Source organism: Marmota monax, unplaced genomic scaffold (assembly GCF_021218885.2).
Source record: "Marmota monax isolate L192 unplaced genomic scaffold, Marmota_monax_Labrador192_F-V1.1 WCK01_AAM20220418_F8-fsc00090, whole genome shotgun sequence".
NCBI lineage: Eukaryota > Metazoa > Chordata > Mammalia > Rodentia > Sciuridae > Marmota > Marmota monax.
Genome location: NW_026695219.1, coordinates 648,300 through 675,743, shown reverse-complemented (window position 1 = coordinate 675,743; position 27,444 = coordinate 648,300). Strand labels below are relative to the sequence as shown.

Genomic DNA, 27,444 nt, shown 5'->3' with positions numbered 1-27,444 from the left:
ATTATTTTTGATATTTAATACCTTATTTAGTGAAGACAGACATTTCAGGTAATGTGGTAGGAAAGTGTATGCACTTTAGACTTGTGAATCTTTAGTTTTATAATCTAGAAAGTACAACTTGGACAAAGTGCAAGAATATTTGAAAAGCAGCAGGTAGGGGTCTATGGATGACATTTTGAGACATTCTAGTCCTAAGCTTTTGTTAGGGGTATTCAGTGGAATGGAGACATGGTAGTCAGAGGTAACATAATTGGACTTGGGCTCTGGCCTTGGCATTCCTTTTACTTCTTGTATATATCAGCTCTTCCTGAAAGGATGCTAATAAGTGTTTGCCAGCTTACCTATTTGAAATGTAATAGTTACATACTACATAGTTAAAAGGAATAATCTAAAATACTGAATTTTGAGAGTGACTAATTAGCTAGGAAAACTAAGTACAAAGGATTTAAGGACCAGAGTTCTTAGTCCTGGCTCTGTTACTCATCAGATTTATTAAGTTCTTGAAATGTTACAGCCTTTCCTAATTCTCAACTTACTTATCTGTAAAAGGGGATTAATATCATTTGCTCACATTTTTGTCGTGGTAGTTTGATAATTAGATGATGTCATCAATTTCTTGCTACAGTAATATCTTCATCTTTGTATCTGAAGGGTGTATGCTTGGTATATGGTAGGTAAGTGTGTTGGTGTTTATGGAGTTAATGAATGAACTTGTAAACTTTATTTTGTTTAAACATTCACAAAAATAGAATTGTATAATGAATTGTATACCCTTCCCCTGGTACCTGTAACTCTAAAAATTAGACATATTTTTATATCACCAAAATATGATTACATCTAACAAAATAGTTTCCTTAAGCTGTATCAAATTCATATTAACATATCCCCAGTCAAATTATACATATATATGTTTTTAACAGTTGGTTTGTTCCAAAGAGATCCACACAAATTTGACTAATTGAATTTATTTATTGTGACTATTGGTTTCTTTTAATCAAGAATGTTTTTATTCCTCCAGCTGCTCTCCCTTCAACACCATTGACATGTTGGAGAAAGGAGAACTAATTTTGTACACTGTCCTAGATTTGTTTGATTAATTACTGTTGTTACCATTTTGTTTACTTCTCTACTCCTACAGTAAGGGTAAAGCATATTTGATAGATGGTGCTGAGTACTTCTTGTGGTATCACAAAGAGGTATATAATCTTTTACAAATTCCAGGCTTGATCAATGGGCTCAAGTATTGGCAGCCTGATCTTTCCATTGTCACCATTATAATATTTAATATTTTAAATATTTTAATATTTTAGTATCTACTGGTGGTAATTGCCTGAATTAATGAGCTTTTGAAACTAGAGGTGCTAAATACATGTGGAGAGGTATTATTGAGATTCTGTTATAATTACTATTAATAAAATGGGACAGTATCTGTAGTTGAGCAAAGTTATCAATGCAGTAAGATCCAGGAGGCAGAGGTGCAGATAGTAGTAAGATTACAAATTAGGCTGCAGATTTCACAATGGGATATATAAAGAACTAACATCTTTTTAGCCACAGTAGATTTAGAGCTTATCTATTAGTATCAAAAAATTTAGACATTCTCTTGGAACCTTCTTATTAGTGAGATTTTAGAAGTTGGGTATATATATATGCCATAATTAGTGTTTGTTTCTGTTAAGTGAAAATAATTAAGACATACCATTTTATGTGATTTGTAATGAATCCATTTTTAGACATTATCTTTCATTTTATGTGATTTATAATGAATCCATTTTTAGACACTATCTTTGAATTTATATTTATCTTAGGAAATATTTTGTAATATTTTAGGAAATATTATAAAATATTTTAGGAACTTAAATTTTAAAACGGAACATTTGGAAAGTATTGTTGATTTGTATGCTGTTGTACACACTTATTAAAATGACAGTGCAAGAAAAATTTAAATATTCATCACATATCAATATCCAGACCTATGTGTAGGAGAGGTAGCATGCTTCAGGGACCCAATGTGTTCATATTGAAAACCAAAAAGTACTCTCAAATTCTTGAGCAACTGAAGAATATTTTTAAAAGTTTTCTAAAAGCACTTGATAACTGTGGAATATGAAATTTTGCCAAGGATTTATTATTAACTTATTTTTTTCTTTGATAGGAAAATAAAAAATATTTCAGACGCAGTGAACTTGTGAAAAAAGAGGAGGAGGCATATTTTGAAAGATGTGGCTACAAGGTATGAATGTGAGCTTTTAAATTAAATTGTAAATTTCTGCGTTTAAATTTATATAGCTATTGTTAAATGACAAAATTATTGATCTCTGTTCAATTTATCAATGTTACATATTAGCCTATAAGTGAGAAGCCATCTGGAGAGGTATGAGTTTTTGTTTTTGTTTTGCTTTTTTTAAAAAAAAAAAAAAATTCTTGAATTTAGGAAAATATATGCATGACTTTTGGCTCGGAATGGTTTGGCTTTTTGTGGACAGCATGAAGTGGCTTGAGATCAAAGCTTGACCTTTTTTAAAAAATTAAGTCCTGGATCTGATGCTGCCTTATTTTCCTCTCCACCACCACTTCTCTCCCTCACCTCTCCCAATAAAACTGTATCTCAGAAGAGTCCAGTTCATTTTATTCTTTCAGCAGCAGTGATGTTAGCAGTGGCATTTCCCCTGCTTTCTCCCGCATATTTTCAGCCATTGATTATGATTGTATTGTTAATAATTCCTTTTGGGCCATTAGTAACTCTGCCTGAAATATAGCACCATGTATGTATATATATATATATATATGCTTTTATTGTAATAAGTTATAACATTTCAGATACTGTTTAGTTTATTGAATAGAAAATGTAACTTTGAAATATTGTTTAGAAACAAATGAGTTGTCTGAAAGGCTTTACTTGTATGTTTTGGAAGCATGACTGAAACTATTTTCAGATTACCAGTTGATAATGTGCTGGGGGTTTTATTGGGAGGGGTTAATGCTTATGAGGTGGAGAAGTCAGGTTTAAGTTATTTTTTTTAACTCTATATCTTGTTTAATAATTTTAACTCACAATTAAGAGGTTCTGTCAAAATTCTATTTGAAATCAATTTTTTGCTCATGAAACATTAATATAAAATAATACTCTTGTGCATGTAACAGGGAAGGTTCTAGAAATTAGTTTATATGGCATAGCCTTTCCAGAAGGAAGCATGAGGAATGCAAATGTTATGTATATGCATTTGGTTTTATTTTGTAGGGTTGGAAAGGGCATGTATTAAAGAAAAATATAGTTAATATTTTTAAAGGCTTTTTATATATGAAAGCTTATATTTGCATCTTGGTCATTTCCTATAAAGATACTGATTTACTTCTGGTTTAGGAAATTAAGTTCTATGTAAATAATTGTTGTATCCAATTCAGAGAGATGATTTCTCAGTTCCCAGATCTCTAAATTTGAACTTTTCAACTTCTTGATAAGGTAGGAAAAAAATTAAGAAAGTGGCAGTTTTTGCTTTGCATAGATTTTGTGGGAGGGCTTTTTTGCTTACATAGAAGAAAGCAAGCACTGAAGTGAAATAAGTACTATAAAGATATTAGTTGTAACTTTGAGTCTAGCTGACAAAATGTCTTAGCTCTTTTCCCCAGAGCTATTAATGGCCATTATATAATTTAAAAAGCTTTTAGTCCTGAGGGTTTTGAAAAACACCTATTGATGTGCTTAAGAAGAAATCACAGGTTTTTGTTTTTGAGGATATTTTTAATAGCTCCTTCTTGGTAGTAGTGACAATATAGTATCCATTGCTTTTTTTTCCCTTTATAGAAACTAATTACAATTTTTTTAAGGCTTGGCCTGATTTGTCCTGTGAAAATATGAAAGTTCAGTCTTTTACCTCAGTATCAACTAGGATGAGTCCAGCATTTAGTCATAAACTACAAGGTCATTTATTACATAATTAAAAAAAAATTGGGAGGGTACTGGGGATTGAACTCAGGGACACTTGATCATTGAGCCCCAGCACCAGCTCTATATTGTATTTTATTTAGAGACAGGGTCTCACTGAGTTGTTTAGCGCCTCACCATTGCTGAGGCTGGCTTTGAACTCGAAATCCTCCTGTCTCAGCCTCCCGAGCCACTGGGATTATATGTGTGTGCCAGTGTGCCTAGCTATTACATAATTTTTTACCATTAGAGCTTTTTAAAATTGAGTTTCTTTTTAATATTTAATAATAATTGATGTTAATTTGCTTTTATGGTCCTTTGAATCTTATTCCTCCTTTCAGTATTTTAGATTTTCCTACAGTCAGTGTTTTAGATTTGTCTTCTGGTTAGATAGGAAACTGTGTTTCAGCAGACCACACAGTGGGGCTTCTAAATTGCTTAACTCAGTTTTCTCAGTGATTTGGGCACTATATTTGTAAAAAATGTGAGATTCCTACCTCATTCACCTTCAGGTTCATATGAACAAGAATGTTACTCTTTCCTTGGATGGCATGTATAGAATAGTGCCATTTTTCATTGTTTTTCTACAAGAATTTAGCTCAGTTTGTGGATCAGTTCTGCATCACCTTGGGAATTTTTCTACAGGTCCAATAGTGATTTCTCTGCAGTTGGAATAATACCATTCAAAAGGAAAAATAGGAAAAAGCTAGAGCTTGAAGCTTCATAGTTTCTGTTGGAGAATAGTTCTCTTTAGTTTTCATTTTAAAGCTAAGCAACAATCAGGTAACCCTGTAGGACACTTTTTTCTCAAAGGCGAAGCAAATTGATTGTTTAAAAGAAAAAAGTACTTTTGTTTTAGAATTTGGAGAGTGTAAATTTTAGCAACATGAGTTTTGATTTTGCAAATCATTATGGTTATGTTAATATTTTATATCAAGAATGCTGTCTCCCGTGTGCATGCTTTCTACTTGTGTTTCTGACATGGATCTGTTTGATAAGCTCTTAAAAGCATGTACATTTATTATGACTTCTTTCTTCAGAAAAACACTTAGAAAACCTTCAGTACTGAAACTATTTAATGTCCAAGAATAGCTAAGGTGATGGAATTATAAATATTGGCTGTGTTTTAAAAACTAAATTTCATCTCTTTTGGCTCTTAATATAGATACAGCCAAAAGAGGAGGACCAGAAACCACTAACTTCATCAAATCCAGTATTAGAACTTGAATTGGCAGAGGAAAAATTACCCATGACTCTTTCTAGGCAAGAGGTAAGTTTATATGAGTATTTTATGGGAACATTTTTTCCACATGTTTACGTGAGTTATGTGTCATTATTTCTCATATAAGATGACCTACTGACCTAAAAGTCCTTTACAATATAGTTTTCTTCATTAGGTTATAAATTAACCTCTGCTTCTTTTCTTAATAGTATTCTTACTTTTTTTAAAGAGCATATCATAAACTTTGAATGATAAACACATTAAACATTGTTAAGTTATAATTGAATTCATGTTTTCTAAATAATTATATTTAAATTATTTTTTTGTCTAAATTACTTTATTAATTTGTTAACTGCCCTTACTTATCGTACATCTTTCCATGTTAAAATACAGTAATCTCTACAATTTTTAACGGCTATGTAATTTCCCATTGTGTGCTTGCACAGAAATATTTTTAAAACCAATTCTTTCTTAATTGTCATTTTAGATTGCTTCAGCATTTCCCTATTATAAATAATACTGAGATGAACATTCTTTTACAGACATCATTACAAGCATAATAATGTATGATTATTTCCTGTGGAAAAGTTTCTGGAAGCATGATTTGTTTCTGAGGCAAAGACTCTATTTTTTTTTTTTTTTTAAAGAGAGAGAGAGAGAGAGAGAATTTTTAATATTTATTTATTTATTAAGTTTTCGGTGGACACAACATCTTTGTTTGTATGTGGTGCTGAGGATTGAACCCAGGCCGCACGCATGCCAGGCGAGCGCGCTACCGCTTGAGCCGCATCCCCAGCCCATAAAGACTCTATTTTAAGATTTTTTTTTTATACATGTTTACCAAAAGGTTTTGTAGATGTTAGATGCGTTATGCCAGTATTTATATTCTTACCTGTAGTGTTTGCCCATATCCTGGTCAATAGCAACTATTACTTTACTTACAAAATAGAGATATTTGTGTGATTTAAAGAATTCAACTATAGAGAAGGTATAAAACAAAAATATCTTTTCTTCTTCCTATCTTCTATCTTCCATACCCCCCTCTAATCTGTTCTCAGTCCTGCTAGAGTCATTCACTTACACAGTCATCAGTATGCAAGTGTATACTTTTTCTTCCCTTTCACACAAGTGAGATTATTTATATGCTTGTGTGCCTCGCTCTTTTCACTTAAAAATATATTTTGAAGACTGTGTATGTGTGTGTTTGTGTGTACACACTGTATATGAAAGTTTTTACTTTGGGCAAGTTACTGAGACTTTCTAATTCCCTATTTTTCTTTCTTTTTTTGTGTTGGGGGTGGATACTGGAAGTTAAGTCCAGGTGAGCTACATCCCCAGTCCTTTTTTATTTTTTATTTTGAGACGCAGTATCACTAAGTTGCTTAGGGATGTTGCTAATTGGCTTTGAACTTGAGATCCTCCTGTCTTAACCTCCCATGTAGCTGATATCCCTTTTGGTCTCTGTGTCAAAAATTTTTTTTGTATACAAGTTTAAAAAATTAGAATAATAGAATTCTCACACTACCTTGAATTCAGATAGTTTATTACCTTTCCTTTAGGCAAAATCACTGTCATGTAATCCCAGACAGATGAGAATTAGCCATGTAAACTGGTATTTAGAAAAATACTGCATAATTCTCATAACTTGGTTTATTAATAGCCCTCAGCTTTACAGTGTTTTAAAGTAATAACTAGCTCAAATTCTCTGTTTTTTTCTATTTAGGTTATTTAAATTTGTGATTGAGACAGTTGGACAATCTTCTTTAATCTTTGTGAGTCCTCAGCAGTCTGTCCATGTTTTAGATGTGTCTGATTGTGGGTAGGGCTTAATATTAGTACAGAGTGTGGCACATAGGTCAGAGGGTGGGTATTGTGCCTCTCGCCAATACATTTGCAGTTGTGGTTGTTATTCCTTATTCCATATTATTATAGTGGAGTTACACAGAAGGAAACCTTCATAGGAATGATGACTGACTGTAGAAGTCACCATGTGAAAATAGGTAAAGGAATTTGGAATAGTTAGCTTAAAGAGAAGAGTTAGTAAATATATTTTTAAAATATCCATTGAATTTTGGCAAAATATTGAATATTCTCTGTGGTTTCTTAAAATAGAACTAGGCAATGGGAAGAAGCTTGAGGGATGCAGATTTCAGTTTTGAAAAGTAATGCATACTAGTCTGAAATTGGGGTAGGATATTTCTTTCTTTTTTTTTTTTTTTAAGATGTCGATGGACCTTCACTTACTTACTTACTTACTTACTTTATTTATTTATTTATTTATGGTGCGGAGATCGAACCCTCACACATGGTAGGCAACCGCTGTACCACTGAGCCACAACCCAGCCCTGGGGTGGGATATTTCATGAAGAGATGTGATTATTACTTCTCAAGGATCTGACAAGGACATTTTTGAGGGTTTTTTTTTTTTCCCCCTGCATTGATTGGCACTAGATGACCTCTTAAATTTCTGTTTTAATCCCAAACCTCAGTTAATACAAGGAAGTCCTTTTAGTGGTTTCTAGGTGTGTTTTACTGTTTATGTTCCCAGATTAAGTTCTTGGTGGCAGTGTTTTTTTTTTTTTTTCTTTTATCAATTTTTCAATTATCCATTTTCTTTTATCAGTTCATTTTCTTAATTACATTTTTCTTTCTCCTTTTTTAAATGAAACATAATGTACACAAAGAGTATATAAAACATAGATGTAATATAATGGATAATTACATTACCCAAGTCATGAAATCAAGTATGGATCTATACTTCCAAAGTCCTGCATGTGCCCCTTCTAGTCATCTCTCATTTTCTCTCTTTGAATTTTACTATAGTATTATGGTGAATCCTCTTTGCTATGATTATGGATTCATTGTTTACTCCAAGTTTTATTCTCTGTAGAACTGCCATTCTTCCCTCTTTAGTGTTTTTTTCTGTGTGTCTTACTGCACAGATTATCCTACCTGCAGCAGGCCAGCAGAGGACTGTTGTTCAAAGTATGATGATAGCACAGCATATCTGTTCATGGAAGATTAAGGAAAAACAAATACAACTTACTTTTTACATCTACATTTCAAAACAGATGTTTGATTACCTAAAATGTGTGTTGGCAGAGGGGATTAGTATTGTCTTTTGATGTTTTTAAAAAGAGGACTGAGTCACAGTTATGTAAATTGAGGACCAAAACTGTATCCCTTCTCTTAGTTCTTATAAGTAAGGAGTGTGTGTGTCTTGCAGAAAAAATGAGAGGTCTATATTTGGGGCTTGCTCTAGATTTGAATTATAGATTTATATGTCAGACCACTTTCTAGGAGCTATTCAGTAATAAAATATATAGCCATGACATTGAGTCAAAATAGACTTTTAACTAAGGTATTTTCTCTTTCATTCACCGACATCTTTATTTAGTGTAGATAGGTGAATAAAATATTTTATTTTTCACTCAGAAATATGTACTTAGATAATTCATTTTATTAAACACTGGTTTCATTTTAAGGTAAAGTATGGAAATTGTTTGAGTTTTTTCCCCTGTTTCACAAATAAAATGAATTACTAGGCTTTTGTTTTTCTATAGGTTATCAGAAGGTTAAGAGAAAGAGGAGAACCAATTAGACTATTTGGAGAAACTGATTATGATGCTTTTCAACGTTTAAGAAAAATAGAGATCCTCACACCAGAAGTTAATAAGGTAAGAAGTCAGATTAAAGTTAGAAAAATACCACTGACTAGAATAGTTTGGAGTTTGACTTAATTGTGTTACTATATGTAAAAAATTGAAAAATACCCTTGCTTCTGATGCTGTTTACTTTTGTAAAAATGTATGTAACTTGCATATAGTTTAGTGCATTTTGACAAATACAAGTGTATAACCCTACCCTTATCAAGATATAGAATATTTCTATCACCTCAGAAAGTTCCCCAGTGCCCCTTCATAGCCAATCCCCATATCCCTCTTCCACTCCCAGGAAGCCACCTTTTGAATTCTGTCACCTTTATTTATTTGACTTGTTCTGGTGTCTCATATGGCTAACCTCAGTGTATATATGGTTTCTTTTGCTCAGTGTAACATTTTTTAGCTTCTCCCGTGCTATTGCAGAATTCACTAATTTCCTTTCCATTGCCCAATGATATTCAGTTATATAAATGTAGTACAGTTCGTTTTGAGCTTTGGGCTATAATAAATAAAACTGCTGTGAACATTGATATCTGTATCATATTTGGGCCTATTATTTTTTCTCTTGAGTAAATATGTTCTATCTCTTTGGCAAATACCTGGAAATGGAATTGCTAAATAATAAAAATAGATACATGCTTAAGTAAGAAATGCCAGACATTTCTAAATATCATCCTATGGTATTGGTAGTCTTTTTAATTTTAACCATTCTCTTGTATATCTAGTAGTATCTCATTGTGATTTTATTCATATTTCCCTGTTTACTAAGATGATGAATCTCTACTTTTTCATAGACATCTTTCATAGACTTTCTGTAGTATTAGTCATATTCATTGTTAAATTGGATTATCTTTTGAATTTGGGAGTTATTTGTATATTTATAAATTTTGTGACTATTTTCTCCTAGTCTGTATCTGTCTTAATCTCTCAATGATGTCTTTGCTGAGCAGTTTAAATTTTAATGAAGTTTATTAGCTTTTCCTTTTATGGTTGTTGTTTATGTTGTGCTTAAGAAATCTTTGCCTACCCCAAGGTCTCCTTCTTTTGTATTTTCTTCTGGAAGATTAATAGTTTTAGATTTTGATGGAGGCTCTGATCTTGTTTCATGGCTCAATATGTGGTCCATTCCAGGGGCTCTTGAAAAGAGTTATGTTTTTATTTCGTTATATATTTCTACAAGTGTCAATTATGATAGTGTTGTTCATATCTTTGTGGCCTCAATAATGTTTTATCAAACTTGCTCTATCAATTACTGAAAGATGGTATGGTCATCTATGGCTGCGCAACAGACCATCCCCAAACTTAGTCATGTAAAGGAATTTATTAATATAAAATCTTTTTGTTTATCTGTGAGTATAACAAGTCACTTAGAAACCTGGTAGTTTAGATAACTTATCATCTCACAGTTTTGTGGTTTGGTTGGGCTAGGTTGTCTTTTGCTTGGGGTCTTCCATGTGATTGCTTTAGATAAAAGTCATCTGAAATCATCTAAAGACTCCTCTGGACTAGTCCTTATGTGCCTGGCATCTCAGATGGAAGGTGAGAATTGCTGAGGCCTAACTGGGCATCTCTTTATTCATGTAGTTTTCTTTTTGCTAGCTTGGGCTTCATGACTGCTTTCCCTATTTATTGCCAAATCACCTTCCTGCTTCACTTTTCAACATTGCCATTCTAGCCCCATGGCATAAACAGTTGCCTGAACACTTTCAGTCTCTGTGTCTATAATGATCATTTTTCTTGTGCCTTTTGTTTCTCTCTTATATGCCTTGGTTGAAACCTTTTGTTTTTTCAAACAAAATTCAAAGATTATATCTCTTCTCCTAACCTGTCCATGGCCTCAGTCAGAATTAATAGCTTCCCTCTCTATGCTCCTGTAATAAACTTCTGTTAGTGCGTTTCACTAATATTAGATTGTTGTATGTATTTATCTTTTCCTGGTTTAATTTTGTTTGCCAAGTCTAGTGTCTTGCATATGTGGTTTTTAAGGAAAGAGCATAGGAACAAAAACTCTGGATTCCATTCCTGATTTGTAATTATTAATTATTGGGCCACTGACTAGTATTTAATTTACTTGAACCCTAGAGTCCTTATTTATAAATAAAGGCAGTGATATCTGCTTTACAAGGATGTAGTGAGAATTCAAGGAGATATTCGTTGGGTACTGGTCTTATGCATTGTACATAGCAAGTACTTGATATTTGGTAAATTAAAAGTTTTAAGTTGAATATTTCTCTTCTATGTTTATGAAAGAGCAGTAGAAAATGATTAAATTGCTTGTGATAAACAAAAGTTAATATTTGTTGGATGCTTACTGTGCTCCAGTGACTGTTGAAAGTGCAGTGTACATTAATTTGCCTATTTATATAACTTGATATTTGCAAGGCTTTTGGAACAGTTCTAGTATATAGTAAATGTTAAATAAAACAAAAAATATTTCTCATGACAGCTCTACATAGTAGATGGTATTGTTCTCATTTTATAGGTACAACAACTGAGGCATACATGGGTAAAGTAAGTTGTCTAAGAGTAGTAAGCTACAAAGATTTGAAGCTTGATAGACTTCACAACTGTGGCTTTTACACCTCATGGCTGATTTTCATTCATGTTGAGGAAACTGAGGATTCCATTTTTTATTAAATAGTCATACAGTGAATATGCGTGTAATATGGAATTTGCCAGTTTGCTAGAAATGAAGTTGAGAACCTGGCATATAGATGAGATGCCAGGTTTATTCTAAATATTTGAGGAGTTCAGAGTAGTTGCAGTGAAGTTGGATGTTTTAAATGAATGATGGGGACCCTAATGAAGATCTGGTCATTTTTACTAAGCCTTGTTATAAAATTACAGCATTTATGAAGATTCTTATTTGAATTTGTTGCTCATGTCTGTTTTATTTTTCCAACCACCAGTTTGGCCATTGTGCAAACATTCCTTTAAATATGTTTGTAACAATTAACTTTGGAGAATAATGCTAATATTATGCATACTAGTTTTACCAAATTCTTAACTCCTTGTAGGGAGAAAAATGAAATGTACTTCTTATTACTGTAAAATCGAAGGTGAAACATTAGTGAAATTTCATAATAGGTGTACTTCTTTTCTCCTCTTTAAAAAATTTTTTTGTCATATATATATTTTAATAAATATATGTTTTAATAAAAATATATGTATATATTTTAGTTGTTGATGGATCTTTATTTATATTTATTTATATGTGGTGCTGAGAATCAAATCCTCAAACATGCTAGACAAGCGCTCTACTACTGAGCTATAACCCCAGCTCCCTTTTTCCTCTTCTTAGGGCTTGAGAAATGATCTGAAAGCAGCTTTGGATAAGATTGATCAACAGTACCTCAATGAAATTGTGGGTGGTCAAGAACCTGGAGAGGAAGATACACAAAATGATCTGAAAGTTCATGAAGAAAACACAACAATTGAAGAGTTAGAGGTAGTCTCCACTCCCAGCCCAACTCCTTCCCCATTACCCACTTTTCCTCTGGAGCAGATGGCTAAGTTGATCAGAGTGTTTACTGAAAAGCTACTACCATCTTGGGTCAGTGCAAAGGCCCTTCTTTTATTTCATGCTTTTATTCATTTATTCCTCTTTTGCTCATTCTTTATTCACATTCCTCTACTTCCTAACCTCAAACATTAGTCATTATAATATGTTTGATATGATCCTTGCATTTGTTTGTGTTCTTGTAAAATCTGCAGTGTACTATGTGTACACATGCACATGTATGCACGCATACATATTTTTGGGGGGTTGACCCAGGCCTTTTTTTTTTTTTTTTTGGTACTGGGAATTGAACCCAGATAGACTTAGCCACTGAGCCATATCCCCAGTTGTTTTTTGTTTGTTTGTTTTTTGTTTTTAAGAGATAGGGTCTCACTGAGTTGCTTAGGACCAGGTAAGTTGCTAAGGCTGGCTGTGCCCAGACCCCAGGCCTTTTAAAATTTTTATTTTGAGACAGTTTCACTAAGTTGCCTAGGCTAGCCTTGAACTTGTGATCCTCCTGCCTTAGCCACCTTAGTAGTTGGGATTACAGGTATCTGACAACATGTCCATATAATTTTTATTTTTATAAGTAATATTATGTAGTGATAGTCTTATTTTATTTTTTTACTTTTATTTTTTTCACTTCATGCTGTTTTTGAGATTCATCCTTGATGCTTTAAGTACATTTAGACCTTTGCTTTTAATTGCTGCATATTATGGCAATATTTTCCCTTATAATTGTGGATAGCTGGATTGTTCCCAGCTCCTTATTAATCACAAACAACTTTGTGATAAGTACTCTTTAGTATACCACTGTGTACTAAAACAGCATGTAAAAAACATGGCTTAGCTTACAATTTTTTTAATGCTTAATAAGATACAAACTGTTATTTTTTTGTTTCCTTTGTTTCTGGTTCTTGTACCTGTAGTGGTCTCTAAGGGTAAAGATTGTTGTTGAGGATGATGTGTCATTTTAATCACTTCTTCCCCATCACCTATGAAGGTCCCTAAATTTTACTAAAATAATTGGTATGGGCAACCGTTTGTCAGTTGGACTCACTTGTTCCTCCTTTCCTCCCACCTGCCTTCTTTATCTTTCTTTCTTTTTTGAAGAAAGCTTTATTGAGATATTCACATACTATATGATGTACTCATTTAAAGTATATAATTTAGTGGATTTTAATATATTCACTGGGTGGTACAACTGTTATCACTAAGTATTAGAACACTTTTGTTTCTCCCCGAAGAAATCTCATATCCATTAGGAGTCATTGTACTTACCTCGTTGTCTTTTCGTTTTGGTACTGGGGATTGAACTCAGGGGCACTTAACCTCTGAGCCATCACATCCCCAGCCCTTTTTTGTATTTTATTTAGAGATAGGGTCTCATTGAGTTGCTTAGGGCCTCGCTAAGTTGTTGAGTCTGGCTTTGAACCCGTGATCCTCCTGCCTTAGCCTCCTGTGCCAATGGTGATCCTTCTGCCTCAGCCTCCTGAGCCAATGGGATTACTGGCGTGCACCACCACATGTGGCTCTGATTCTTTTTTCTCTCCACCTCTCTTTGGAATTATAAAAGATATTACAATTTCTCTGTAGAAATGGCAAATCAGAGTTTTGGGCTTTTTTTTTTTTTTTTTTTTTTTTAACTAGAAATTCCAATAGATTTTTAAATAAAAATTACACAATATGTGATAAAGAGCATTGAATAATATGGTGTTGGTCACATATACACACACCACATTTGAATACATCCATGCAGTTTGTTCTCTGTTTATTAATAGAAGTATCATTTCTTTTTCTTTAGACACTGGGGGAGTCTTTAGGGAAAGGCGATGATCATAAGGACATGGACATCATCACCAAGTTCCTGAAAGTATGTATCAAAGGCGAGGGAAAGAGGCATTCTGAATGCTTAAAAACTATTCTTCTATTTTTTGAGTATCAAGGGTTAAAGGCTAGATAGGGACATTCTCAAAAAACATGAGTGCTTGTGCTATGTTTATGACATCACTTTGCACTTGTATATAGTGGTTAATGAAAGAAAAAGTATATTTACTTTCTTTGTGACACTTTTCTCAAAAGTTGACTAATTCATATAAACATACACAAAAGAATCCCAACAATAGAATGAACAAGAAATTCGGAGGAATTGCTTATTTTTTATTAACGCCTAGGAAGGAGTGCAATGGCTGGATTCCATAAGCTTTTATGAGATATCTGTGAAAGTAAGGAAAGGAAGGAAGTGGAAAGATACTGGCAATACAAAAAGTAAACATATCTGTCACCTTCCAGAGTGTTCATTTCTTCACTTGTACATACAGTTGCCTATTATTTATTTAAATTAAATTTTTTTTAATTGTAGGTGGAAATACCTTTATTTTATTTTTTTATGTGGTGCTGAGGATAGAACCCAGTGCCTCTCACATGCTAGACGAGCACTCTACCTCTGATCCACAACCCCAGCCCCCAATTGCCTATTTTTTATTTGATTTGCTAATTCTGTCTTTTTTAAATAATTTTTTTAAAATTGTAGATGGATATTTATTTATTTTTATGTGGTGCTGGGGATCGAACCCAGTGCCTTATGTGTTGCAGGCAAATGCTGTTCCACTGAGCTACAGCTCCGGCCCCCTAATTCTATCTTTATTATAGGCGTTTATATCTCTGGTTAAGCCTAGTTGTTTTTAATGTTTATTCACAAGCTGTTCAGTCTGAGATTTAAGTATAAAGAATGATTTTACTTGTATTTCCATTTTAAATATATTATTTTGGTCATAAAGATTCTAAAATATATGGAGGATAAGGCATGGAACTAGTATGAACAAGTCTTTTATTTTGGAGTGATGGCCTCTCCTTTGTAGGTGTGCATAAAGGAGTATGTCCCCCTCAGCCTTCACGTTGCCTTGGAAGGAGTACCATGTATATGGTCAAACCCAGAGGGGACTAGGTTTGTTTCTGGGGGTGGAGGCAAGAAGTGGGAGGGATGGGTCACAGTCTGCTTTATTTTCATTTCTTTTTTTTCTTCCTTCTTTAGTCAGGTGCTTTAGTGGGACTTTTTTTTTTTTTTAATTGATTTATTGTCTGAACTGCATAAGTAGTTCAAATAATACAGCATACTTGGGAGACTAAGTATCATAGTGCATATGGTCTTATGGATGATTAATCTAACTTGGTCAAATTTTATGTAATAGGTACAATTTTTGCAAATAAAGTAAAAGTTTATTCAAATAATTAACTAAGAATTTTTTTTGGTTTTGTACTGGATTGAATTCAGGGGCACTCAGCCACTGAGCCACATCCCCATCTCTTTTTTGTGTTTTATTTAGAAACAGGGTCTCACTGAGTTGCTTAGTGCCTCCTTTTATTGAGACTGGCTTTAAACTCTGGATCCTTCTGCCTCAGCCTGTGGAGCCACTGGGATTATAGGCATATGCCACTGTGCCTGGCTAAGAAATTTGTTTTTTTTTTTTTTAAGCAAATGGGTTATCTTGAGCTAGGATACATAGATTAGGAATGTCTGTGACTCACTAAAGATAATACTTTGAAAGAAACATGAGAAAATAAGCAGAAATAGTTAAACTTTATTTGATAATATTTTAACTAACCAAGGCATTTACTTTAAGAATGAAAATGTACTGTTTTTTTTGTGTTATAGTGCTTTTAAACTCATTAAACCACTAGATGGCATTGTAGTCTCAATTTACTCCTTCTTTCAACAGTTTCTTCTTGGTGTTTGGGCTAAGGAATTGAATGCCAGAGAAGATTATGTGAAACGCAGTGTGCAGGGTAAACTGAACAGTGCTACTCAGAAGCAGACTGAGTCCTATCTCAGACCACTTTTCAGAAAGCTCCGGAAAAGGGTAAGGTTTTCTCGAGAAATGCTTTTATTAACTGACTTTGAAAATTAGAAGATAGAGATTTAGAATAATTATTACTTGTGTTTCACTAAATAATAGCTGCTAAAATTAGTTATGCTTTTTTCTTTTCCAGAATCTTCCTGCTGACATTAAAGAATCGATAACAGATATTATTAAATTCATGTTGCAGAGGGAATATGTAAAGGTATGTTATGCTATCCATTGAAATTATTATGAATATATTTAGGTTATGTACATAATGTTCATTTGGATTGGGGGCATTTTGCATAGTATGGTTTAGAATAAATGTGAAGTGAGCTATTAGTAAGAAAAGTTTTGTTTTCCATTGTTTTCTCAGCATTATTGTTAGACATCAAATAAACCACAGGCCACAAAATGTATATTCTCAGTCATTGTTAAAGTAGATTGAAAGGTTCTGCGGAGCATGAGTTTTGTATAGGCAGTGTTTATTTAATGAATGAGATTGTATTTCAAGGTTTATAAATGGTCAATTGTGGTTTGGAACAATTTTTTTTTTTCCCATAGAAACAATGTTTTATAGATTAGTTTCCCAGACTAGCTATAAAGGCCCATTTAATCTGTAATGTAGCTGAACTATTGTACTGATGATACAATGGAATTTAACTACTCTTTGTAATTATTTCTATGGGGAAATGGTCCAGAAAAAGCTGTCAGGATTCCTCTCTCTCATTTCAATAGTGCAACAACAGCCAACCTCTTGCAGAGGAAGGCTGTCCTCCTTCACTGCAGTGTCTTTACTCCTGAATGGACTCTGGGAGGAGGTGGTTTGCAGGAAAGCACTCTGGTGTGAGGGACTCCTGTGAGGGAATTAGAAGGGGAAAGTGGAGAGCAGTCAGTTGCAAGAAGGCAACAAGGAGAGAAAGGCCCTGTGCATTTGTACTGTGTATTGGAGATGTGACAGGTGTAAGGAGGGCTGCTTCTGGTGACTGCCTCCTAGGAGACTAGGAGTAGAGGAGCAATCCCAGTAATAATACCAGAGAACTGGAAAAGGAAAGAGGGGACTGCTGGCATTCCTGGGTGATTGGATGATTTTCTTTTTTAGAGATTTAGACTAATAAGAGTAATGTGGTAATTTCATTCCTTAAAAGAGCCAGTACTCTCAAAAGAAAACTTTTTGTGTGTTGTGGTTAGAAATTTCATTCTTAGTTTATATCAATTGCATGATTCCTAATAAGAATGATTTAATTGGAATGGATGGATAAGGTCAACATTACTTCAGAAAGTATTCACATCACCTGCTTGCTGAATGATGCCTTTTCTCTTGTTATTTTTTTCTCATGATTATATATCAGAACCAGATGAAAACTTGTTTATTTAAACTACAGAAAGAATCAAGAAATTTTAATAATGTATTTGGACAGTTTTTTTTGTAACTTTAGGGAAACTGAGTATTGGAATTATCATCGATTAAGGTCCAGTGTTAAATTTACACATGAGTATCAGTGATAAATATATGCATATGTGCCATTAAAATTAAGTTTTATAAAATCTGTTTAGCAAAGCAAGTTTGGATTTATCTTTATGGTTTTTAGTTAACCTATCTTATAGTATTTAATTTTTTAAAACTCAACTCTACATATCAATTACATAGATATTTGATTTTTGAAATTAAAATCTCTTTGAGGCCTACTTAGAAATCCTCAGGGGTTTTTAGAATTTATTTGCTTTTGGCTTGATTTTTAAAAAAGAGCCATTTGCATTGGTTTCTGGCTTCACTTTTTATAGCTTTTATTTTAAGGTTCTTGGTAGGTGGGAGATTTGGGAGGCCAAAGAGATGAACCAGTCTTTTCTTTCAGCTCTTTGACTTGAGGGCCAGAATTCAGACTCTGTTTACACAGAGTTATGGACCCTGAATAGTCATCCCACCATATGGAACACCCCTCCCCCTTCTGACAATGTATAATGAATGCTGTGAAGTGATTAGATGTGATTTCAGGTGGGACAAGGAATAAGTTTTATCCATCAGTGTAGAGAAGTAGGTCTAAGACCCAACCTAGAGTTTCTGTCAGTGCATCAAATTAGCTACCTGCTAATTCCAGATATGAAATGTATTAAATTCCACTGCCAAAAGGCTGCAAAGGAGTGTTTGTTATTTTCTTTTTTTAAAAGGTACCAGGGATGGAACTCAGGAGTATTCTACCATGGAACTACATCCCCACCCCTTTCTGTTTTTTATTTTGGTAATTTGCTGAGGTCTTGAACTTGGAATTCTCCTGCCTCAGCCTTCTAAGTTGCAGAGATTCCAGGCTGTGCCACCATGCCCCACCGTTTTTGTTTTGTTTTTTTACAACCTTATCTTTGACTTCTGTTTTTTCATGAGCATTTGTGGTCCTGGGCAGGGCAGGCACTCACACCATATTTTAATCTTTTATACTTGGACGAGAGGAAAAAGAGGAGCATATTATTTTCGACATGTCTCAGGGCTGGCTGAGAATTAGTCATAAAAGGCTGTGAAATACTTGAAATAAGAATTTGGAATAAAAGAGAATAAAATCATGGCATTTGCAGGTAAATGGATGGAGTTAGAGAAGATAATGCTAAGTGAATCCAAAAAACCAAATGTCGAATGTTTTCTCTGATATAAGGAGGCTGATTCATAGTGGAGTTGGGAGAGGGAGCATGGGAGGAATAGACGAACGCTAGATAGGGCAAAGGTTGGAGGGGAAGGGAGGGGGCATGGGGTTAGAAATGATGGTGGAATGTGATGGACATCATTATCCAAAGTACATGTATGAGACACGGATTGGTGTGAATATACTTTGTATACAACCAGAGATATGAAAAAATGTGCTCTAATGTTGTAAGAATTGTAATGCATTCCACTGTTGTATATAAATAAAAAAATATTAAAAAAATTTGAACCAATACAATATTTCTGCCTTTCTGATCTCTTAAACTTCCTTTCAGGCAAATGATGCTTACCTTCAGATGGCCATTGGAAATGCTCCCTGGCCTATTGGTGTCACTATGGTTGGTATCCATGCCAGAACTGGCAGGGAAAAGATTTTTTCTAAGCATGTTGCACATGTTTTAAATGACGAAACTCAGCGGAAATATATTCAGGTAAGCTGGATTCTGTAACATTCTTTAATTCCTCAAATTTAAAAGTCTTAAAGAGCAAGAAAAAAATTTGGAGTAGTATGGCGATACTTTCCAAGATCCCCACTGGTTACCTGAAATCTCATGTAGTATCGAAACCTGTGTTTACTAGGTTTTTTTGCTACACACACACACACACACCTAATAAAATTTGATTTATAAATTAGGCAGAGTAGAAATTAACAATAATAATAAAATGGAACAATTGATAACATGCTGTAATGAAAGTTACATGAATGTGGTCCCTCTCTGTCTCTCTCAAAATATTTTACTGGGCTCATTCTTCTTCCCGATGATGTGAGAGGTGACATGCCTACGTGGTAAGATGAAGTGAGGTAGATGATGTAAGCATTGTGACTCAGCAATAGGCTACTGTTGACCTTCTGACAATATTTCAGGATAATCTCAAGCCATGATGATCCAGGTTGACTGTGGGTAGCTGGAACTGCAGAAAGCAACACTGCAGATGAGGGAGGATTGCTGTGTACTAAATAGGACATAGCACAGCAGGATAGAAGTTCACTCCTGACAACCACTAGTGGTAAAGGCCTTCACCTTCACTAAATAAATTGAAAACCTGCATATATTATGGAAGACAGGGTGAAGTGTCTGTTTTAATTACCTTATCACTGATATCTAATTATTGCAGGTAGCTTTTTTTTTATAAGTTTAAGTTATATAAGCAAGTTAAATGAGTTCATCAGATAAATTTAGGAATTTAATAAAGAGCAACAAATTTAGAGTATTTTATAATAAATCCCGCTTTGTTTCTTTTAAAGTGGATTTATTATCTACTAGATTGAAGTGATATGGAGAATATGGACTTGGCTTTAATGCATAGAATCATTTTTAAGTAGCATAGAATGATGCTTCCCTAATTGTGTGACAAGATTTATTTTAAAGTTATACATGCTTCATATAAACTTGTTTGCTTTGTTGTTCGGCTAAACTTTTCTCTTTAGGGAAAAAAATCAACTTAATTTAGCTTTGCCAAATTGTCATAAATTGCAGATTGTGTCAGTATAATGACTTGTGTGAATGGAAATTCTAAAACTTGAAGTTAATACTGTGGAAATTTACTTAAAATTTAAAATTCACTTAAAATGCATAAAATGCTTTCAGATTTTGTGCCAGAGAGGTTATTACCATATTCATGAATTAGCTTATTGTTTGTATTTCAGTTCCAAGTGCTGAAATTTAATTTGTATGTCATGCTTTATGCCTTATTCACATATATTAGCATTTTAAAAAATGATTTCAACCTAACTCTTGAATGTGAATTGTAGACTTTATAAAGTTCAAATATACTTGTGCAAATTCAAGCACATTTCCATTTCTTAATAACCACCAATGACTGGATTAAAGGCAAAATCTTTTAGTTGAAAAAGAAGTTTTTTGGTTTTAACAATAGAATACAGTTTCAAGGATTAAATTTGCTAATTGTGTTCATCTGGACTGTGGTTAGAGCTATAGTGTGTAAATGTTTATGTAATTAGATAATTTTTTTAAGGACAGCATTTCTTTTTGTATCCAGTGGTATAATTTTCATTTTAAAAATATACCTAGCATTTAAGAATATTTCTGTTTTATTTTGGAATCTGTCCTGCCATTTTTTTCTTTTTAAATTAATGTTCTTAGGTATTTGTATTGAAGACACCTCTTGAATAAAATAAAACCTTATGATTTTCATGTATGATGGAAGACAGGGTGAAGTGTTTTACCTTAGTTACTTTGGCACTGAAATAAAACTGTTACAGCTTGCTTCTTTTTTTTTTTTTTTAAGACATATATAAAATATTTTTAAGAATCTTTTTTCCCCAAGGTGATTGGGGGATAGTTGGTGAGCACACTGTATCTGAAATTTAGCATAGCATAATGTCATGTCACAGAGTTCTTGGAAACCTTAATACAGTTAAGCATTGTTATGACTGAGTTGGATTACTGTATAGAGGGATAGATTTATCAGATTTGCTGACAACAAAAAATTAGAAGATATAGGGAGTGTGTTAGGTGGAAAAGAAATTAATATTCCAGAAATTTCTTGACAGATTGGAGAGAATGGTGGATTCTAAAAATTTGGATTCAATAATCCATTTGTTTAAGAATACAGTTTAAGTAGTGAATATAAGAAAAAACTGGGAGTTTAGTGGACTAAAGTTAGTACAGTAAATTAGTAGTATGATATGGCCACCAAAAAGGCTAATAGTAGCTTATGTTGTAAGGTTCCACAGGTTTACATGATAACCTGAGTCTAGAACAGTACCCAATTAATAATGGGCACTCAAAAAATATTTGCTGATTGAATGAGAACTGTAGAATAAGAGAGTTGATCGTCTTGTTCATTTTCTAGTACTTGAGGAAGGAGACTTGGTGAAAAATCTCTTACAGAGATTCATGATAATCATCTTGTAGAAGAGGATTAAGCTTCTCCTTACAGCTAACAACCAATTAAGTTATACAAAGACAGATGTTTACTTAGTATAAAAAGCTTTAAAAAAAACTTTGTTTTGAAATAATTGTAGACTCAGAGAAGTTGCAACAGTAGTATGAAGAAGATTTTTAACAGGCAGAATTGCCCCACAGTGGGAGTAGGGCTGCGTAGAAGATAGGGAGATCTCTGCCACTGGATGTTTGCAAGCATTGAATTAATTGTTGGCTCTTTTGAACCTTCTGGCTCTTAGAACTCTCTTGATTCTTCTCTGCCATTTTCCCTGGAGGCTGGTGCTTAAGCCTGTGCTTGTAACTCAGTGCCCACAATAGCCAATCAGGCAGCAAGGGAGCTGAGTGTTAAGAAGCCCCTGGACCTCTGCCTAGTTTTTGTTTTTCTCTTTTTGTGTAGTCACATATAGAAGCAATATTGTATTTCTCATTCAACTCTGCTAGAAGAACATGGACTGTGCAAGTTCAGTGCTAAGTGTCAGTTGATGCTGAGCTTCTCTGTTCCTGTTTATATGTCACCTTATAGGAATATGGTTCTAATATTGTTAGATTTTTGTTTTCTTTTTAATGAGAAGGTAAAATTTTGGATTTTTAAAAAGTGCACATTCCTACTTTTGAAATGTTGGCAGATTTTAAAAAATGAACATTGTATAAAACTTAGCATGCTAACTTGTGATCAGGGTCTTAAACCCATAGTGCAAGTCAAGCAAAAGGGTACTGCGCCCCTATGTTAGAGTGTGGTGAGATTCATGGCCACTGTTAACTAAGCACTTTATTAAGGTGTCTCATTGATCTTCCTCTTGTTACTTTGTATTCATGTGAGGTTGATCTTAATTATCCTACAAAAGGGACAATTTAGATACGTCACTTGAAACTTAAATTTGAGTTTGGCAAACTTTTTTGTAAAGGATCAGAGAATAAATATCTTAGTTGTTGTGCTTCCTAAGGTCTCTTGTGGCAGCTATTGAATGCTACAGCTATAATGCAAAAAGAGCCAGTGGCTGTTGTAGTTAAAAAAAGAGTTGAATGGCAATGTATGGATAAAAATTGCTGACTCCTGGTAAATGCATAAATTTAAATCTCTTTTGTTAGGATATGTGCTAAAGAGGTCATTATGAAAATCATTTTAATAGAATAATTATTTCTTTTAAGTTGAGGCATATCTAAACAAATACTGAGTGTTTAAAATGAACTCACCTAAATTTTTTAACCCAATGATTCTTGATATGTGTGTAAACATGTACCAAATAAAACAAGACAGTTCCAGAACATTTCCAGCAGCACCCAGCAGGTTTCCTTCATGTGTGTTCCCAGCCTCAGCCTGCTTCTGCTCATCAGAAGGTAGTTGCTATTCTGACTTGTGTCATTATTGGTAAGTTTCATCTATTCTTGGACATCATGTAAATGGAAACTTGGAATGTGTAGAATAATTATTTTTATTTGAAATGCTAGTAATATCCATTTTATGGAATACAGTAGGAAACAATTTAAGAAACTCTCACTGGAACCTGATTTCATCTATAGTTCTTTTGCAGATCTCTACAGTTTAAACTGTGGGTGTTGGAAGTGTTCACTTCCTCACAAAAATTGGTTGCACAACAGAGAGGGTTTTCTTATTATGCAGATCGAAGGAAAGTTGTGTAGCTTATTAGCTCACCTGAAGGCTAGGGTTACATTTAAATCAGTGATAATAATTTCAAGACTTTGTTTATTTTGCCAAATACAGATATAACCTATGGCTCAGATTTGGGGAGAACTTCTTTTATACCAGATTATAGGATGATTTTGATGATTTAGAGATTATAATTCAGTCGTTTCTAGACATCTCTTTTGGTCACTGAAAAAGAGAAGGAAGATAAACAGGAGAAGAAATGTAAGGTAGATGAAGACCAAAGGGCTGGTGGCTCTTCAGAACCCCCTACTCCCATCCTTGCCTTGTTCCCTGCCCTGGAAACCTGACTTTATGAATATTGACACACTCCCTTCTTGCTGTCTGCCTTCTGATTGGAGCAAGCAGTGAAAGGAGACTGGAAGATTATCTTGTAGTGGGAGAATGAGTTTGGGGTATCTGTTGCCTTGGTTTTTCTCTGTAGAGTCGCCTGTAGAGGTGTCTATATTGCCCTCTGTCCAAGGCCATTACTTCTCTTAGGACTGTCTTTGTATGATGACCCTGTCTGGGTTTTAATAATCACTCACCTCCCTTGCCCCTTTAAAATTCAGGCTGGCCACAGCTTCTTAAGATGACCAGCTCTGGAGTTCTGTACTATCCCTTGTTGACCCTAAGTTCTCCCCACTCCTTTGTAAAGTCCTTGGAACGATAGCCATCAGATTAACCGGTTTGAGTGTGCCCTTTGTTTCCTGCCAGTGTCTTCTCTGATATATATATAAATGTGCACTGTGTTATATACAGATTCGTGTTGGGGGTTAGAATATTAAGGAATAATGTTCATTCCAAATAATTTTATTAAATTTTTGCCTATAGGAAAAAAATACCTCTAATATTTTTCTCTGGCAAGTTGTTTTCAGTTACCTTAAATTTGTACATTCCCTAGTAGAGACAGTATTCTAACATTTTATGTCAGTTATTTCAATCCATGTCTCTAGTTTTGGCATATTTCATCTCTACTAATATTTGCTGACTTTATTTGTCCATGAAACATTACAAATTTTTAATATGGATTTGCCAAAATTAGTATAAAAGAAACATTTATATACTCCAAAAGTGATCACAGCTTGGTCTATACATTATGTATGCAACATTATGGTTATTAGTAAGTGTTCACCAGGCATGGGTATTCAGATTATATATCTCACATTTATAGGTCAAGTGACTGCATGCTACAGCCTGGGATTCTTGGCTGTAGTAAACCATTTTCTAATGGTGAGCCTTTGTTTAATAAGAACATCTACCCATTTGATATTTTCTGGAGTTTTAAAACAATATTTTTTAGAGAAGAAGATTGCTAGTATTTATCTTCCACATAACACCACCTTTTAAAATCGTGGAACGATTAGTGTGTTGTGTAATTACATTTGAACAATGCTGATCTAAACTGTGCCGTATTTTTTCTTAGACTGGCAGCAACCACATGCTTGAAATACCAAAAAGATCAGATCACCTCCACTATAAAAAGCCTGATGGTCAAATAAATGAAATTTTCCTTTAAATTAGAGAAAAGGTCACTTATAAAGACTCTGCAATTAAAATGCCATTATACCTCTTATTAGCAGTGCTCAGACTAGAAGATAGTATCGAGAAATAATTTCAAAAATAACAACAGAAATGATTTCTAAGAACTCTCTTCCTGTCTGAACCATCAATAAGGATAAATTTGGCTAGTGACAATTTGTGACAGGTAAAGTCTCAAAATGTGACCTCGGGTACACATTTTGGAATCACCATCACTCCTAAGAGTTATATAGTGCTTATGTACACACCTAAAAACACACTCTTTTCCATCTCAGAGCTCTCTTTCCTTCTGAACCATCAGTTGACACTTTATGGCAGCAAAATGGGTTCTACTATTTTCCTGTTTTACAAGTAGAGAAACTTGAGTCATAGAGTAACAAGTTCTCAAGGTCACATAGATAGTTAAGTGGTGGAATTGGGGATCAAACTTAGACAGTCTAAACTTCCTTATGGTATGCTACTTCCCTTGAAGATGTCCTCCACCACAATGAGGGAAATTGATTGAAAGGTCCAGGAATTAAGATCCAGCTCAGGCAAAGTGAAAGGAATTCCAAGGTCAAAAGTAAATGGATGCTCCAGGATGGTAGCAGTGCAGGGAGGTTCAGATTGGAGCAAGCAGACAGGAACTCAAGGGGGAAATGGAAGATTATATTACTTGTGATGTTGGCTGATATTGAAAGTAGCCTGTTAGATAACTGATTTGAAAGGCCAAAAAAATTGTGTGTGTGTGTGTGTAAGTAAAACCTATGCAAGGAGAGGTCCTCATAATGCACTATTTGAAGGATATTTGTGTAGTCTTTATGAGTCAGTTCTGAATGTTGATTTTATTCAGAATTGTGGTTTGGGGAGAAGAGACCATGCCTTTAGTTGTGTGCATATGTATATAAAGCTAATGGGCATTGTGTGAGCCAACTAAATCCTCCCACTTCATATTCAAAAGACAGTGGGTAATATTTGAACTGGAAAAGTTCAGTGCTATCAGTATAGAATTAGAAAATGGCAGTAAACACCAGAAGAGAGTGTTAAAAGATATGGAAGTGACTGCCTCTGAGGAGCTGGAATTAGGGACTGGAAGGAGAAAGACAATTGACTACTATTATTTGATATTAAAACTGTAGGGTTTTTTTGTTGTTGTTTTTAAAGCAACATACACACATACCCTGGAATTATCCTTGGTTTTTCTCTGTCAATGCCCACTACCTATCTTTCCTTAAATCTTGATTGTTAGATATTCAGAGTAGATCTGTAACCTAATCCCTTCTTACTGTTTCCATTGCTGCCAATCCAGGTCCAGCCTACCAGTGGCTGGAATCTTGCAGTGCCTCCTCTCTAGTTCCTGAGCTTCTATCATTGCCTGTCTTCAGTCTCTCATCAGCACAGTGCCCAGATTGATTCAGTTAAGATGGTCAGATTATGTAGCTGTCTTATTCAGAGTCTGACAGCAGTTCTCTCATTCACAGAGTCAAAACCAAAGTTCTTTCAGTCACCCATACATTCCTCCCATCCTTTATTTTCTCCTTAGAAAATTTATCGTCATTGAACATTTTTTTTGTTTTTTATAAATCTTATTTTGGTTCTTGTTTGTCTTCTCTTATTAATGAGGGTCGAGATTTTTCCTGGTTTATTTCTTGCTGTATTTCCAGAGCCTAGAACAGTGCCTGGCACATAGTAGGCACTGGATAAAGATTTGTTAATTAAATGTATTGCTTTTATAAAAGTAAACAGTCAATTAAAATACCACCAGTTTTTAAGCTCTTTGAAGTAAGCCAAACAGTTTAACTTGCTTAAGCATCCACAAGCAGCTTAAAACAGAAATCCTGAGAGATCTAATTGAAAAGATTTGTTTCCATTTGGAAAATAACCATATGTTTGTCTGAGATTTTACACCTTTAAAAATTGGTGCTACGTACCATTAGTATTTTTGCAAGAATTTATTATGGTGTTCTGGGTAACTATTTATGGCTATGACTGTTGAGTTTTGCTGCCTTTTGTCAACTAAAATTCCATGTAGTGCAGATAAGCACAAGTGTTTTTTATAAGGAGGAGGCACTTAAGATTCCAGTTCTCATCATGGAAAATTACCTCCAGCAGTCTGCCCATCACTGTGCCTTCTGCTTGTTCATCGTAATGGTTTACGCTACGCTGTGTTTTGCTGCTGATGAAAGCTCTTTGTATTTCATCAGGGTGTTCCCTTTCCTAGCTTTACCTCTCTTTCACTTACTGCTTCAGAAAAATTAAAGGCGCCAAATTAGTGATATTACATATATTTCCATGGATATATATTACAATTCTGTGTACACATGAGTAGAATTCACAATAGGAGGAGCTGGACTATGAGAGGGAAGAGTCTTTATCCTAAAGCAAATACCTGATTAACACAGGGCACAAAAAATGAGGAGCAAAGTAAATTACATGTCTTTTCTTTGCACTGTCTGCAAAAGTCCTTCTTTGAAATCACCTAAAAGATAACCTTTTTCTATACCCTTAATTCTTTAATAGCATCATGTGG

At 34.1% G+C, this 27,444-nt stretch overlaps 1 protein-coding gene across 4 annotated transcripts in view; it reads left to right on the top strand.

The window, feature by feature from the left end:
• The window catches only part of Prpf18 (pre-mRNA processing factor 18), a 56,354-nt gene that overhangs the window by 17,799 nt on the left and 11,111 nt on the right, over positions 1-27,444 (top strand). For 2 of the 4 annotated variants that reach the window (XM_058575192.1, XM_058575191.1), the window contains 9 exons: positions 2,156-2,233; positions 2,348-2,374; positions 5,091-5,195; positions 8,711-8,824; positions 12,111-12,257; positions 14,113-14,181; positions 16,028-16,168; positions 16,299-16,370; positions 19,115-19,270. In XM_058575192.1, the coding sequence (XP_058431175.1) occupies positions 2,156-2,233; positions 2,348-2,374; positions 5,091-5,195; positions 8,711-8,824; positions 12,111-12,257; positions 14,113-14,181; positions 16,028-16,168; positions 16,299-16,370; positions 19,115-19,270 (909 nt within the window). The remainder of the gene's footprint in view (positions 1-2,155; positions 2,234-2,347; positions 2,375-5,090; positions 5,196-8,710; positions 8,825-12,110; positions 12,258-14,112; positions 14,182-16,027; positions 16,169-16,298; positions 16,371-19,114; positions 19,271-27,444) is intronic. The other 2 variants (XM_058575193.1, XM_046432468.2) reach the window with 1 other exon arrangement.